This window comes from Amia ocellicauda, chromosome 3 (genome assembly GCF_036373705.1).
Source record: "Amia ocellicauda isolate fAmiCal2 chromosome 3, fAmiCal2.hap1, whole genome shotgun sequence".
Lineage (NCBI taxonomy): Eukaryota > Metazoa > Chordata > Actinopteri > Amiiformes > Amiidae > Amia > Amia ocellicauda.
Window position 1 is genome coordinate 44241057 of NC_089852.1, and position 16650 is coordinate 44257706.

The 16650-nt window shown below is 37.5% G+C and overlaps 2 protein-coding genes across 2 annotated transcripts; both read left to right on the forward strand.

The window, feature by feature from the left end:
• LOC136747163 (olfactory receptor 52J3-like) lies at window positions 1-939 on the forward strand. The gene has a single exon (XM_066700116.1). It carries the CDS (start codon window positions 1-3, stop codon window positions 937-939), a length of 939 nt encoding a protein of 312 aa, XP_066556213.1.
• Window positions 940-12288: 11349 nt separating this feature from the next.
• LOC136746849 (olfactory receptor 52H1) lies at window positions 12289-16405 on the forward strand. The gene has a single exon (XM_066699681.1). It carries the CDS (start codon window positions 14005-14007, stop codon window positions 14941-14943), a length of 939 nt encoding a protein of 312 aa, XP_066555778.1. The 5' UTR covers window positions 12289-14004; the 3' UTR covers window positions 14944-16405.
• Window positions 16406-16650: the final 245 nt, after the last annotated feature.

The window sequence follows — 16650 nt, forward strand, 5'->3', positions numbered from 1 at the left end:
ATGGAAAACGTCTCTTTCAATATAACATCTATTTTAACCCTGGGAGCCTTAAATTTACCTCCCGAAAACATCTACCCAGCATTTATTTTTGCAATGCTAAGTTACTGTTTAATTATTTTCTGTAACCTAGTTATTCTTCTCACAATTACTATTGAGAAACATCTACATGAACCTATGTATCTGCTGCTCATCAATCTACCAATCAATGATCTCATTGGATCCACTGCCTTTCTTCCACAGTTAATGAATGAAATTGTATCTGATTCAAGGTCAATAAGTTACCCAGCCTGTGTCACCCAGGCTTTCTTCATTCACATTTATGCCGGTGGCACATCACTGATTCTGACAGCAATGGCATACGATAGATATATAGCCATATGCTTACCTTTACGGTATAATACTATCATGACCAATAACTTTTTAATAAAAATTATCATACTTGTTTGGTTTTCAGATTTAATTATGATAGTCGTGCTTTTTTATCTTCTCCTTCGTATCCCTCGATGCAGATCTTTCATTTCAAATGCTTACTGTGACAATCCAACTCTTCTTAGATTGGTCTGTGCAGACACAAGTATAAATAATATTTATGGGTTGTTTATAACTGCTTTGCTACAAGGGGTTTCTTTAGTTACAGTAATTTATTCATACCTTCAAATTCTTCTTACATGTCTTAGAAACAAGCGGTCTGATGCAAAGAGCAAAGCTATTCAGACCTGTGTGACTCACTTAGCAGTTTTCATTATCCTAGAAATTACAGGTGTTTTTACAATACTTGCATATCGTTTTGAAAAGGCTTCTCCATTCCTAAGACAAATGTTTGGGGCCTCTAGCTTAATAATTCCCCCAGCACTGAACCCAATTATTTACGGCCTAAAAACAAAAGAGATCAGAAGCAAAATAGCATTGATTTTCAGTAGAAAGGTGTCACCCTTTTAATATATTATTTTGGATTCACCTATGCTTCTGTAATTACATTTTTTCCCTGCCTGTTTTTAACATGTATATGATGGTTATAGGAGCAGTGTGAAATTTTATAAAATGCAGAACATCAAAGTTTAATTCAAAGTCCTTTGGTCTCAGTTTACTATGGGGAAAAGGGAATAAAGGGGAACTTCTTTTAAATATATTTGTGGTGCAAATGCATTTACTCTGTGTATCCCCACAGTGCATAATTGTAAAAATAATACATTATACTTTAGTATACATAATAATACAATATACATTATACTCCACTACACAATGTTTTCATTGTTAATTTTTTATTGCTTTTGGATTTGGTGTAAATCAGGCTGCTTCTACAACAATTTGTATGACTTTGAAATTTCTAAGTCTTTTTAAAAATGCCCTTAAGCGCACATTCTCTGATATGTAACCTTTCAAAGACAGCTTTTGTTTTTTGCACTGCAAGCCCAGAACCGCTACAGTTTATTTGTTTCAACAAATGGAGGATTTGATGGAGATGGAGCAGATGGAACTCCCTGAACCTGCAGGTGTCTGAGAAAAATCAGGCTTTCACCTGCCAGCCTGCACTCACACTGCCAGTGCTGCACGGCCCCGTGGGAACTCTATTGGCAATGGCAACTCATTCAGCCTATAGGATCCACGCTTTTGATTGGATGAACCACTCTGGAGTCTCGTGTGTCTTTTCGAGTTGTGCTAGTGGAGACAGTTTATCATGCGCTGTGATGGCTACTGTCACAGCATTAAGTAAATATATGGCATTGGTACACAAGTGTCTCAGATCTGTTATATAACTGGGAAAATAATTGAGATTTCCGACTCTAATTCTAATGTATACTTTCACATTGCATTTACATTGATCAGGATGTTTTATGTTCCTAAACGTTGCTTTTCTTCTGCTTCCTTATTTGGTTAATTACATTTATTTGAATGTAATCAGACTGTATATTTGGTAAACTGTGGAATTAAGTGTGGAATTTAAAAATTTAAATACCAATTTTTTTCATTTTTAATTTTATCCAGGGATGTTGTAATAAAGACACAATTTATTTGGTTTAATCTCTTTAATATCTTATTATAGCTTAAGTCTCCCAAATAACTGAATACATTTTATTTTATTACACATCCTGGATCATTTTCCTTAATGCCCTGTAAAATGACAAATATGTATGAAATATGCATGTTTGTAACTAGCCTTTTAAAGGAAAGCCATTGTGATCATACGAATGAAACATGAACAACACACAAGATAAGTCTAGATGTAACTAAATCAAATTAAGAATGAATTAGAAAAAATATGTGGCTTTGAATTATGCAGTTTTTAATTAGGATGAGGATAATAATAATAATTACAACAGTTTTGCTCTGAACAGTGGCTTGTTCTGAGTGAGGTAGGGTCATCTCTCAAACATGCTTACATACATACATATCTAAATTTAAGTAGTCACAAAAAACATTGGCCTCTTCTTCGGAGTGGCAGCTTTGCTGCCCCCTGCCCGAAGCTGACATTGGTCAAGCATGCAAGCTTTGCCAAAATCAATGGTGGGCTGGACCCCTTGAATGTGAGACCAATTCCAATGTCTATGTAAGTGCTTGTTGCACTGTCCATAAACTGTTAAATTATCACATGACTTGTCCTGACTGAATAATAATAATAATAAATAATAAATATAATAATAATGTACATTTATTACTCTCATATGTCTCATGTACCCAGCTAACACACAACGTTGCTGCAGCGTAAATTACGTTGCTACAATGTTGTGGCAATATTGTGTGGTAGCTGGGTATCTACTAACTCTGCAAACACTCCAGGTCTGCTGATCCAATGAGGAAACTCATTGCCTTGCATAACTAATTTTGTATCAGTAATTTCACACATTACTACATGATTACTTATCCATTGGCCAAATACACATTTTCTGGATGTTTCTGAAAGGACAAACTTTTTTCAACACATTTGCTACTACCATTACTTTTTCTTTAGGTTGCAAACCTACTCATCAACTGTCTAGTAATTCAACAATAACTTCATCATTAGCACAGTGTGGAACAGCATGTAGGCCCGAAGAGTTTAGAGAAGTCCCAGGCAGTCAGCGCACAGCAAGGCCTTAGAGCTTGGTGGTTTAACAAGGTTTCTGTCACTTCCTGACAAAACTCATAGAATATTGCATGCTGGCCATGATAGATAATTCGCTGTTAGTGGAGTACACCATCCAGCAGGGTGGCTCGAGGTGGCTGTGTCTTCACCAGCGTAGTCCTGCCTCACCTCCCTACAGGCGACCCATCTGCATAGACTGATTTAGCAGCTAATCTCATGTCCAGAGGAGACTCCGTTGTGTCAGAAAGATGCCTTCACCCCAAAAGTGGTGCAGGCCACATGGGACCAGTATAGAAGGGTAGCCCTCATGCCCTCTGCACTTCTTATTCCACAATGTCCACAACTCACTGGGGGACAATGCCCTGGTCTACAACTGGCCAGATGTTTTGCTGGGTGTGTTTAGTACAGTCCACCATGGAGAAGGTGAGGAGTGAGGGGGCAGTGATTCTTCTAGTTTGCTCTTTGATGGTCTGTGGAGTTCATGTCATTCCAACCTAGATAAAAAAGTTTGTTGTGTTTGAGGAATGGATTATAGTTCTTTAGTTAGCCACAACGCTGCTGTGACCTGGCCGAACACCAAACCCAAATCCCACTGAGCATAAGTGGGATTCAAGTAAACCTACTTATTGGTTTCTGATTATTTACAAGCAAAGTACAGACTAGGACAGCTGATCTAGTTATCATAATGTGTAACCATGGTGCTGTTTTATTTAGGGAATACGTGTTATTATTATTATTATTATTATTATTATTATTATTATTATTATTATTATGCTTACATCCAAAACTAATTGCATGTTTTAGAAATTTACTTAAGTACAAAGTTCAAAATTCTTCACTTCCACAAGATTACAGGGTTATATCTTCACCAAACCAATATATATATACACACATGAGAATCAATACAATTATGGTATAAGAGAAGATTAGAACTGTGTGTATGGGCTCAAATTAGCACCATAAGTAACAAATTCAAAATAAAAAATATTGTAAACAAAAAAAGTTGAGAAGAAAATTATGTTGAGATAAAAAATAAAACAATCAAAAGCAAAATGTATAGAATTGTAAACAAAAAAATGTATCAAAAGCAACAAAAAAAAACTTGAAAGCAAATGTTAAATCGAGATCAAAACTCAGACGTGTTCGTCTGCAGTCCCTGTCTTTGGTTGCGATGCTGCAGTCTTTGCTTTTGCTGCCATTTTCTTTGCTTTTGATTTATTTATATTTCGTTTACGATTTTTGGCACTGTTTTGCCATAAGGGCGAGATTTACAGGGAGCCGTGGATCATGGGTCTCCATTGGTCCAGTAGTTTTCAGGGTGGGCTGGTCTGACAGTCACCACTCTGCAACACATCTTTGACTTCACCACTGACTGGACCCATAGACTGAGTGAGTGCAACTACATGGCTTCGAAATTTAATTATAAACAAAGCATGTTTGTGGACAATCGCTTTCTACATATTACATGTGTTTATTTTATACAGCCTTTATTCTCATCTTTATCAATGGAGCCAGTAAGTTTGTCGGTGACTGTGCGTATGTATATATATATATATATATATATATATATATATATATATATATATATATACACTCACCTAAAGGATTATTAGGAACACCTGTTCAATTTCTCATTGATGCAATTATCTAACCAACCAATCACATGGCAGTTGCTTCACTGCATTTAGGGGTGTGGTCCTGGTCAAGACAATCTCCTGAACTCCAAACTGAATGTCTGAATGGGAAAGAAAGGTAATTTAAGCAATTTTGAGCGTGGCATGGTTGTTGGTGCCAGACGGGCCGGTCTGAGTATTTCACAATCTGCTCAGTTACTGGGATTTTCACGCACAACCATTTCTAGGGTTTACAAAGAATGGTGTGAAAAGGGAAAAACATCCAGTATGCGGCAGTCCTGTGGGCGAAAATGATAGAAGAGCAACTTTGACTGAAATAACCACTCGTTACAACCGAGGTATGCAGCAAAGCATTTGTGAAGCCACAACACCTACAACCTTGAGGCGGATGGGCTACAACAGCAGAAGACCCCACCGGGTACCACTCATCTCCACTACAAATAGGAAAAAGAGGCTACAATTTGCACAAGCTCACCAAAATTGGACAGTTGAAGACTGGAAAAATGTTGCCTGGTCTGATGAGTCTCGATTTTTGTTGAGACATTCAGATGGTAGAGTCAGAATTTGGCGTAAACAGAATGAGAACATGGATCCATCATGCCTTGTTACCACTGTGCAGGCTGGTGGTGGTGGTGTAATGGTGTGGGGGATGTTTTCTTGGCACACTTTAGGCCCCTTAGTGCCAATTGGGCATCGTTTAAATGCCACGGCCTACCTGAGCATTGTTTCCATCCCTTTATGACCACCATGTACCCATCCTCTGATGGCTACTTCCAGCAGGATAATGCACCATGTCACAAAGGTCGAATCATTTGAAATTGGTTTCTTGAACATGACAATGAGTTCACTGTACTAAACTGGCCCCCACAGTCACCAGATCTCAACCCAATAGAGCATCTTTGGGATGTGGTGGAACGGGAGCTTCGTGCCCTGGATGTGCATCCCACAAATCTCCATCAACTGCAAGATGCTATCCTCTCAATATGGGCCAACATTTCTAAAGAATGCTTTCAGCACCTTGTTGAATCAATGCCACGTAGAATTAAGGCAGTTCTGAAGGCGAAAGGGGGTCAAACACAGTATTAGTATGGTGTTCCTAATAATCCTTTAGGTGAGTGTATATATGTATGTATGTATGTATGTATGTATGTGTGTGTGTGTTTCTTGCCTAAACATAAACTGGGACATCACATGTTCTTAATGAATACGATGCCCCTCCATTTGCCTCTTGCTAAATGATGTGAGCTCCATCAGTCTGGCGCTGTGTTATCTGAGTAGCTGAATTAAAGTGCTCTGCAGGCAGGGTTGGGAGGGTTACTTTTAAAAAGTATTCCATTACAGAATACTGATTACCTTGTTTTGAAAATAATTTGTAACCTAATCCAATACATTACTCCAAATCAGTAACATGATCAGATTACTTTTGGAATACTTTTTTCCCCTTTATTAAAAAAACCAAAGCAGCTGAATTCAAGAAGTGAAACAAAATGTACTACACATCCTAATATGGATGACGTATTGAAATTGTTTATTTTCATCCACAGTACAGACAATTAAAATGGTAATTAAGATTTGCATCTGTAATTTTTTTTTGCATATTGTACTTTGCATTTTGAAGTGTATGCATTTTTAAGTGAAACTGCATTTTGATACCCTTTACATTTTTACAAACTGACATAAATCAAACATATTAATAATGCATTAATGTCAAAGGTGTATCTTATTCACTGTCACAGGGTCCCTTCCTAGGGGGTGTGGGGTGCTTGTACCGCGTCACAGAATAATTACCATATTGATGGGTTCCGAAGGAATGTGCAGGGTGGTGGGGGTCTTCAACTGTTTTTCAAACCCTCCAAAAGATTTGTCTTTAAGCCAGACTGATTCTTTAGTAAAATAGCTATTTTTCTTTATACGTGTGAAGCTCCAAAAGAGCACTATGTATACCCTTCAGATTCTTTAGAAACCGCTAGTGAAGCTCCAAAAGAGTTCTATTAAAGCCCTCCCGATTCTTTAGTAACATAGATACTTCTACTTAAGCGAGATCCGCGAGGCTGTCTCTTCAACAGGGCCAAAGCTGTTACCTCTTTCAAATGGACAAGGGTTATGTCAGTCTGGAGCTTTTTGAGCAAGTGGGGGTGGGGACGAGCTGTCTACGTCTTTAGTAACCTCGGATCGGTGAAGAATTAGTATATTTGGGGGCGGAGTTGACAGGGCCCTGTAGAAATAGCCTATCACGTTAGAGTTTGGTCTGAAGAATGTAAATATTTGGGGGCGGGGCTAACAGGGCACTGGTGACAGGTGGGTCTGTTTTCAATTTAAGAAGCGGCTCTGTTTACGTTTGAGGCGATGGGCCCCCGAGCCCCGGATAATGGAATGTGTTGAGAGATAGCGATCTGTAGAAGCGGTGGGGCTGTGGACAGCTTGAGAGACACAAGATAGACTGAACTTTAGAAAATCCTGAATATGAGCAAAATGAAAAGAAATGTAATACAGAAAATGTAAATTAAAACTTTCAGTAATCGGCATAATCTCAGTAAATACTACACCAACCCAAGACCAATATTTTCTTGCATTTCAGAATATATATGTAATAAATATGTAATATAATCCATTCATGCATTAAGATTAAGTAAATACACTCAATACGATCTTAGCACATCCTGTGTGTGTGTGTGTGTGTGTGTGTGTGTGTGTGTGTATGTATGTATGTATATTTATATAATTTACACATAATAGCTTGACAATATCAAGTTTGAACAGCCTTCAGTACATTTAAGTAGTATCATTCTTACAGAGGGATGTCTGTGTGTGTGTGTGCGTGTGTGTGTGTGTGTGTTTACATATATACCGAGTGCAAGATTCAGCCCTTCCTCCACTTTGCACAGATTTGTACTAGATTGCAACTTTTACGTACAGAGCTAAAGAATGATAAGTCAGGCTAAATGGTCTAAACTTTAGAAAATCCTGAATATGCACAAAAGTAAAAGAAATGTAGTACAGAAAATGTAATTGGAACTTTCAGTAATGAACATAATATCAGCAAATACCACTCCTACCCAAGACCTATATTTTCCTGCACACATAGCAAACAGAAATAGTCAATACTTTATATTCAAAATACTTTGTGGGCTTATTGCATATATCGATTTTATTATTTTTTATTACACATAGGTCTCCTCAAGAGGAGTTTAAGCGGCGCTGTCTGGGTTGGGGTGGGGGTCTGAGCTCACACATATCCAGAAGCCTTAATGTCCTGCTCTGTTTCAAGAGCCAAGTTTAGCCATGTGGCATTCCTTTTAACTGTATGTAGTCTGGTGATAACATAAAGCTGTTTTTTATGTTTACACATAGTGACAGACTGACAGACAGACACAGCATCACCCTGAACAGATCTGTCAAATCAACAGCTAGGATCTAACAGCATATAGCTTAAGCATCTAGGGTTTAAAACAGCATCGCAGATTCTCATTCACCCGGCCAATAGTTCACTGATTATCTTTGAAACGTGAGCAGAAACAGGACCAGCGCAATTCAGATTAATCTATACAATGCTGAATACAAACAGGGAGCCTATGACAAATATTCAGGGGGAATCTGCTTTAGATTAGTATGTAATTTCTAATAACTAGACCAAATACCTCAAACACATCAGAAATAACTGTTTACAAAGACTTTCCATCTTGATGAAATTAGTCGGCTGAAAAAGGTTTTCTTATTTGAACGACACAAATGGGTTGTTGTTTCTAAGCATTTTTTAGGTCTCTGTTTTAGGGCCTCAACTTAGTTTTCTTTATTGTCACAAATGAGTAAAATGTTGTTGTTTTTTTATTTAAAGTTACACATTTGTTTATTTTATCTTACTTTGAAAACCTTTTTCAGCTTCCCCCTGAGTATTTGTCATAGGCTCCCGGTTTGTATTCAGCATTGTGATTTATAATAATGCATTTGATTAAGGTTGAATAAATCCAAAACAATAAAATAAAATAAAATCATGATCTTTGTTAAAATGAACCTTTGTCTTTAGCCTGTATTTTACTGATAAGTCAAATCCCGCTTACAATTGCTTGTACATCGGGCCCAAAAGCCAAATATGTCCACCTGTATAAAAACTGTGTTCATATGATTTAAAATACAAGTGCTGAATAAAACAAATCAATAAGATTTTATTAAACATGCTGTTAGAAGGCGATACACATGGCACCATACTTCTTGACAGACCAGAAAAACTGATGTGGTTGAAGCTGTACTTTTCATTTCAGGGGTAATGCAGACAGATGACGGCGTACGAGAGTCAGTGTCCTATGCTGTGGGATGTGTCACGGTGGTTCAACCCCCTTAAAGCTTGAGAAATCCTGTCCCCCAATTTGTGTAACGCTCCAGACGATCACTAGTGTTGTATTTTGAATCATGTTCAACCAGGCTTAATAGCCCTGCCCGTTCATTAACTGAATTGTCCTGAATTCAAGGTAACCATTAAGATGCTACTTATTCTTACAGTTACTAATCTGTTAAATCTCAATCATTTAATTTTAAACCCCTCTTAGATGCAATCTTTACTCTTTCAAGTTAGTGTATTTTTAATGTCACTATTTGGAAAGTTTAATTTGTCTTTAGTGCGCTCACAGACAGGCGGTGGTGGGTGGTCAGTTTAGTTATTATTGAAGTTATTTGTAATACAAATCAATACAAATGTAAAGTGAAATTAATCTTTTAAAGCACAAACATTTCATTTTATTTTCCTTTAGTTTACTGATCCTGTCTGGAAATGATAATACCTTAGTAAGGAAAAATAAAAACATCAAGACCTTGCCGTTCTCATGCGTTTCTGTACAGCCTTACAGTGTCAATGCTGAGAATTCATACAACTATCTAACTAACTAGACAGACACCCTGCATTGGCGCCGCTGTAATGTGACATTGTGCTGTCCGGTCGGCTCTGGAGGATCTGTGTCAGGGGGTTCAGATCAGAGAGGGGCTGTGAATGTACGGGCCGCATTCCTCCACAGAGGCCGGAGCTTTTTTTTATTTTCTTAGCTGGACTCTCCTCCCCCACCGCTTTCTCCCGAGCGCGGTCAGATCAGCCCTTTTCAGCAAAACGATGGATGGCTCAGAGTGTACAGGAGTCAAGGAGGTCATTAAAACAATACCAGTTTTATTTTTTATACAGGGACACATCGAACGGGTTGATGTGCATAACTTTTGTCTTTTTAACTACTTTACTTATTTTGAACGTTATTTGTGGTACGAGTTGTACAGTAAAGCGAAATCAGATTTAGCAGAGAGAGACACAAGCCGGTAAGAACATGTTTTTGTACAAAATAAGAATCAGAGAGGTATCTATTTTATTAAATGCTTCTTTATTGTTAATAACATACACAAGGTGGGAAGGAAGGAAGGAAATGATGCTACATGATGTATAAATGATGTATAGAATATTAATCTGAATTGCGCTGGTCCTGTTTCTGCTCACGTTTCAAAGATAATCAGTGAACTATTGGCCGGGTGAATGAGAATCTGCGATGCTGTTTTAAACCCTAGATGCTTAAGCTATATGCTGTTAGATCCTAGCTGTTGATTTGACAGATCTGTTCAGGGTGATGCTGTGTCTGTCTGTCAGTCTGTCACTATGTGTAAACATAAAAAACAGCTTTATGTTATCACCAGACTACATACAGTTAAAAGGAATGCCACATGGCTAAACTTGGCTCTTGAAACAGAGCAGGACATTAAGGCTTCTGGATATGTGTGAGCTCAGACCCCCACCCCAACCCAGACAGCGCCGCTTAAACTCCTCTTGAGGAGACCTATGTGTAATAAAAAATAATAAAATCGATATATGCAATAAGCCCACAAAGTATTTTGAATATAAAGTATTGACTATTTCTGTTTGCTATGTGTGCAGGAAAATATAGGTCTTGGGTAGGAGTGGTATTTGCTGATATTATGTTCATTACTGAAAGTTCCAATTACATTTTCTGTACTACATTTCTTTTACTTTTGTGCATATTCAGGATTTTCTAAAGTTTAGACCATTTAGCCTGACTTATCATTCTTTAGCTCTGTACGTAAAAGTTGCAATCTAGTACAAATCTGTGCAAAGTGGAGGAAGGGCTGAATCTTGCACTCGGTATATATGTAAACACACACACACACACACACACACACACACACAGACATCCCTCTGTAAGAATGATACTACTTAAATGTACTGAAGGCTGTTCAAACTTGATATTGTCAAGCTATTATGTGTAAATTATATAAATATACATACATACATACACACACACACACACACACACACACACACACACACACAGGATGTGCTAAGATCGTATTGAGTGTATTTACTTAATCTTAATGCATGAATGGATTATATTACATATTTATTTAAAATAATTTGATGTTTGGTTACTAATATTATTACAAATGCTGATTTTATTGAGTTGTATTGAAATTTCCCAGTTTCTACATATATAGTCTAAGCTTCTTATATAACATATATATTCTATAACTCTTCTATATTTAAGGATTTCTTAACTTAGTAACGTTACATTTCATTTACATTGCACGCTGTTGTGAACACACACACACACACACACACACACACACACACAAACACACACCTTTAAAACTTCATAATTGTATTTATTCAATCTTTACATTGTATCTGTTATTTAAATAATACGTTTGATATATATTCTGAAATGCAAGAAAATATTGGTCTTGGGTTGGTGTAGTATTTACTGAGATTATGCCGATTACTGAAAGTTTTAATTTACATTTTCTGTATTACATTTCTTTTCATTTTGCTCATATTCAGGATTTTCTAAAGTTCAGTCTATCTTGTGTCTCTCAAGCTGTCCACAGCCCCACCGCTTCTACAGATCGCTATCTCTCAACACATTCCATTATCCGGGGCTCGGGGGGCCCATCGCCTCAAACGTAAACAGAGCCGCTTCTTAAATTGAAAACAGACCCACCTGTCACCAGTGCCCTGTTAGCCCCGCCCCCAAATATTTACATTCTTCAGACCAAACTCTAACGTGATAGGCTATTTCTACAGGGCCCTGTCAACTCCGCCCCCAAATATACTAATTCTTCACCGATCCGAGGTTACTAAAGACGTAGACAGCTCGTCCCCACCCCCACTTGCTCAAAAAGCTCCAGACTGACATAACCCTTGTCCATTTGAAAGAGGTAACAGCTTTGGCCCTGTTGAAGAGACAGCCTCGCGGATCTCGCTTAAGTAGAAGTATCTATGTTACTAAAGAATCGGGAGGGCTTTAATAGAACTCTTTTGGAGCTTCACTAGCGGTTTCTAAAGAATCTGAAGGGTATACATAGTGCTCTTTTGGAGCTTCACACGTATAGAGAAAAATAGCTATTTTACTAAAGAATCAGTCTGGCTTAAAGACAAATCTTTTGGAGGGTTTGAAAAACAGTTGAAGACCCCCACCACCCTGCACATTCCTTCGGAACCCATCAATATGGTAATTATTCTGTGACGCGGTACAAGCACCCCGCACCCCCTAGGAAGGCCCCCACCCCCTAGGAAGGGCCCCCCCACCCCCTAGGAAGGGACCCCCCAGAGTTCAACTCAAGTTCAAGGTCAAAAGGACGTGCACCCCCGCGCAAGCATTTGAATGACAGGGAAGAGTGGCGAGCCCTCCTGCTGCTGCCGGACCTTCTAGATGAGCTGAGAGCCACCTAGGACCATCCGGCGACGGCCCCCGCCCAGGCTCGAGTGAACTCCACCTTCACTGCGCTGGTCTACTTAACCTTGCTCCAGAGGGCCTACGAGGCTGGAGCCCAAGCAGTTAGCCTGCCGCATCTCTTACTCTTTTTAAAAAGTATCAGTAATCAGAATACTCATCTGATCGGAGTAACTGTAACCAGAATACAAGTATCAAAATTCTGTAATCTGATTATGTAACACCGCTACTTGTATTCTGTTACTCCTCAACCCTGTCTGCAGGTTACATTAATATGAACATGATATTAAACATTTTACTCTGCACATAGCAGGTAAATCCTGTGTTTTGTTTCAGTGCTGTATGGGGGGGAGGATATTTTGTAGAAGGCGTTGTGATCCAGTTTGGGAATTTTCCAGCTTTTGACTGCAGGTCTCTGCACACACAGGATGTTTAAGGAGTTGCTAGAATTGGCGCTGCTGTTGAAACCGAGACAATCGATTACCATCCTACACAGAGATCACCCAGACCAGCCTCACTGATTGGGTTAGAAAGAACCGTCACTTAAGCCTCCCTGAAAATCCCACCCTCAAGGCAAAACAGTGCCAAAACTCGTAAACGAAAAAAAAAGTCTAAAGCAAAGAAACTGTCGGCGAAAGCAAAGACTGCAGCATCGCAACCAAAGACAGGGACTGCAGGCGAGTGCATTTTGCTCTCGATTTAACATTATTTGCTTTCAAGTTTGTTTTTTGCTTTTGATATATATTTTTTCGTTTACAATTCTATAGATTTTGCTTTCGATTGTTTTATTTTTGATCATCAATCAATTTTTTTTCCAGTTTATTTTTTGTTTACAAATATTTTTTATTTTGAATTCGTTACTAATGGCGCTCATTTGAGCCCATATGTCTGCAAATGTAATATAAACAGATATATCTTAAAGAGGTTTCAATAGGTTCGATTTTCCTTTCATATGCCTATTGATATTGACAGTTATTATTTCAACATGAACTAAACTCTCCCCTGGGATATTCAAGAAAAAATTTCTTGCATTGTCAAATACATGGAATCCCTCATGTATAGTTTATTTGTGATTTCACATTACTAATATTTTTATCTCCAAGGAAATGACGTATAGCCCTTTGTGATGAACATAATGTATCAGCCAAGGCATAGGAGATTATTAGACTACAACCTGTGGGATGAAGTCAGAACTGGAATCTTAACCAGGTAAGACAGTTATTTGTAGTGTTTGTAACCATTATACATCCTCCTTGAACTGACACTTTTGCATGGTACTACAGATATCAACGTATTGTTCAAGTAAATAAAAAAGCATGCTATGCAAAATAATTTGCAATAATCAGATGGTATATCACATGTGTATCCTTTTCTACCTTCCTGTAGGGAATAAGCTGGAAAAATATGTCCATGGTGTTGATAATTTGCTGCAGTATTACACATATATGTATATATTTTCAACTAAATTAAATTACAAATGAACAAACTAGGGTCCAATATAAAACTTTACCTATACCTTTCTGCTACATGAATATACAAGGCGACTAATAAATATTTATCCTTTTCTAACTTTCTTTTAGGAAAACTTACAACCATGGATAACGTCTCTTCCAATATAACATATATTTTAAACATTGAAGGCCTTAATATCCCTCCTATAGCTTTCTACCCAGTATTTATCATTGCAATTATAAGTTACTGTCTTATTATTTTCTGTAATATAGTTATCCTTCTCATAATTGCTATTGAGAAACGTCTACATGAACCAATGTATTTGTTGTTAATTAATCTACCCGTCAATGACCTAATTGGAGGCACTGTCATTCTTCCTCAGTTAATTCATGAAATTTTATGGGATTCCAGGTCAATAAGTTACCCAGTCTGTGTCACCCAGGCTTTCTTTATTCACATGTATGCAGGTGGCACGGTCCTGATTCTGACAGCAATGGCATATGATAGATATGTAGCAATCTGTTTGCCCTTAAGGTATAATACAATCATGACAAATACCAATGTTTTGAAAATCACAATACTTGTTTGGTTTATAGATTTAGTTTTGATGGCTGTGCTTTTTTATCTTCTCCTTCGTTTCCCTCGATGCCGATCTCTCATTTCGAACACTTACTGTGACAATCCGTCTCTTCTTAGATTGGTTTGTGCAGACACAAGTTTAAATAATATTTATGGGTTGTTTATAACTGCTTTGCTGCAAATATCATCCGTAGTTCCAATTGCATTTACTTACCTTCAGATTCTTCTTACATGCCTAAGGAACAAGCGATCTGATGCAAAGAAGAAAGCAATTCAGACCTGTGCTACTCACTTAGCAGTTTTCATTATTCTAGAAATTACAGGACTATTTTCAATACTTGCATATCGTTTTGAAAATGCGTCTCCATTCATAAGACGGATGTTTGGAGCCTCTACCTTAATATTTCCCCCAGCAGTGAACCCAATTATATATGGACTTAAAACAAAAGAGATCAAGAGCAAATTAAAACAGTTTCTTGGCTGCAAGGTGTCTCCCTTGTAGAATTGTATTAATGAATGGCTGAAAAGAGGATGTTAAATTGGGAAACTAGTGAGATTAAACTCCTCTGTTGATGGAAAGGAGAAAAGACAAACTCTATCTTCAATATATTGTCACAAAAGACACTTCATTCTATTAAAACTATAATTACTATAGAGGAGTAAGACAGTAAAACATTAAGTTGACTTGATAATTCTTGGCTTGAGTTGGGGAAGACAAGTCTGCTGAACTGTATTTTTGCCACTGTGTTTTCTGTAAGTCTTCAATTTTAAGATTTTAAAAGTTGCTTGTATGATAGAATCAAACTGTAAAAGTGCTATACATCTTACTTTAAAATTATAGCAACCAAGTAAAGATGCATACAACCATAATCTGAGGAATCACACTAGTTCTCCTATTAGAATTGGATTCACAAAGCTGATATTGTTGGATTGCCTATAGTTTCCTGTAATTCAGAATGACTGGCAAATTCTGACAGTATGGTTGAATTGACAATTTTGCATTTTCTCCCCAAATCATAAATATATTTGTTATAGGAGCAATGTGACATTAAATGTAAGAACATAGAAAATCAGCTTGACTTGTTTTCAAGAAACAGGCTTGTAACTAGTAGTCAAAGCTGTTTGTTCTGAATATACTTATTACTGATTACTCTGGGTGAAAGGTAATACAATATATATCCACAATAGAACTTAAATGTGATTTTTCAAAATAGGTAAAATGTTTACCAGAAGACCAGCAGTTTCAATATAATTAACTACAATTACCAGATTTTCAAATTAAAGTAATTTATGGGGGCTTTTTGGCATCTATTTCATGTTAATACAATGTCTAATATGCATATGTACTTCCCTTTCTCATTAGTAAATCCCTTACCAGTTCTGGCAAACCAGACCCTTAGTATATTCTGTATACATCTGTTCCTCATTAGTATTTCTACAAAACCAAGAACATTTCGTTCTTCTGAAATAAATTGAATGAACAGCCTTAATGTATACCACATTGTATTTCATGGGCAAATGCATTTACTGGGTGTACTCCAATAGTGAATAACAGTAATAATAAATACATATTCTTTAGTAGACCTCAACTTAGTTAACTCACATTAATGTTTTCATTGTTAATGTTCACTTTTGATTAATTGAATAATGCATATAGTTCTCAAAACAAAGCAACAACAATTTGTATAGCTTTCTGGAGCTTTAACTATTGAACAGCAATGGTCAGACCAAACCCTGGAGATTAATGCTTAGTATCCTGTGACATCACTAAGGGCATGAGAAGATGCAATTCATACTTTAAGGGAATGTTGCTATTAGGTAAATATTTGCTTAACTATATATACATTTAGAATTATTTACCCCCTTTTATGAACCAAATTTTGAATTGTTGAACTCGGCTCACCTCTGTGACTGCGGTGCAAATTCAGGTGAACTCAGAAAGAAAAAAAAAAAACAACAACACACATCCTCTGAAATGCATGTTGTCAAAAGCCACCTGCTGTTTGCAGACTGAACTGCTAACACCCTGAACTTGGTGGTGCCTGACACAGGAGTCACCAGTGTGAAGAGAATCAAACTTTCCACAGCCAGCTTCCACCCACCCTCACCTTACAGTTCTTGGCCAAGTGTGCACGGCCCCCTGGGAACTCCTCTGGCAATGACAGCTCATTCAGCTCATGGGACATAGATTTCGACTGGATGAGCCACT

Coding starts and splice junctions, on each gene's coding strand:
- LOC136746849 (XM_066699681.1), top strand. CDS start 14,005: ATGGATAACGTCTCTTCCAATATAACATATATTTTAAACATTGAAGGC.
- LOC136747163 (XM_066700116.1), top strand. CDS start 1: ATGGAAAACGTCTCTTTCAATATAACATCTATTTTAACCCTGGGAGCC.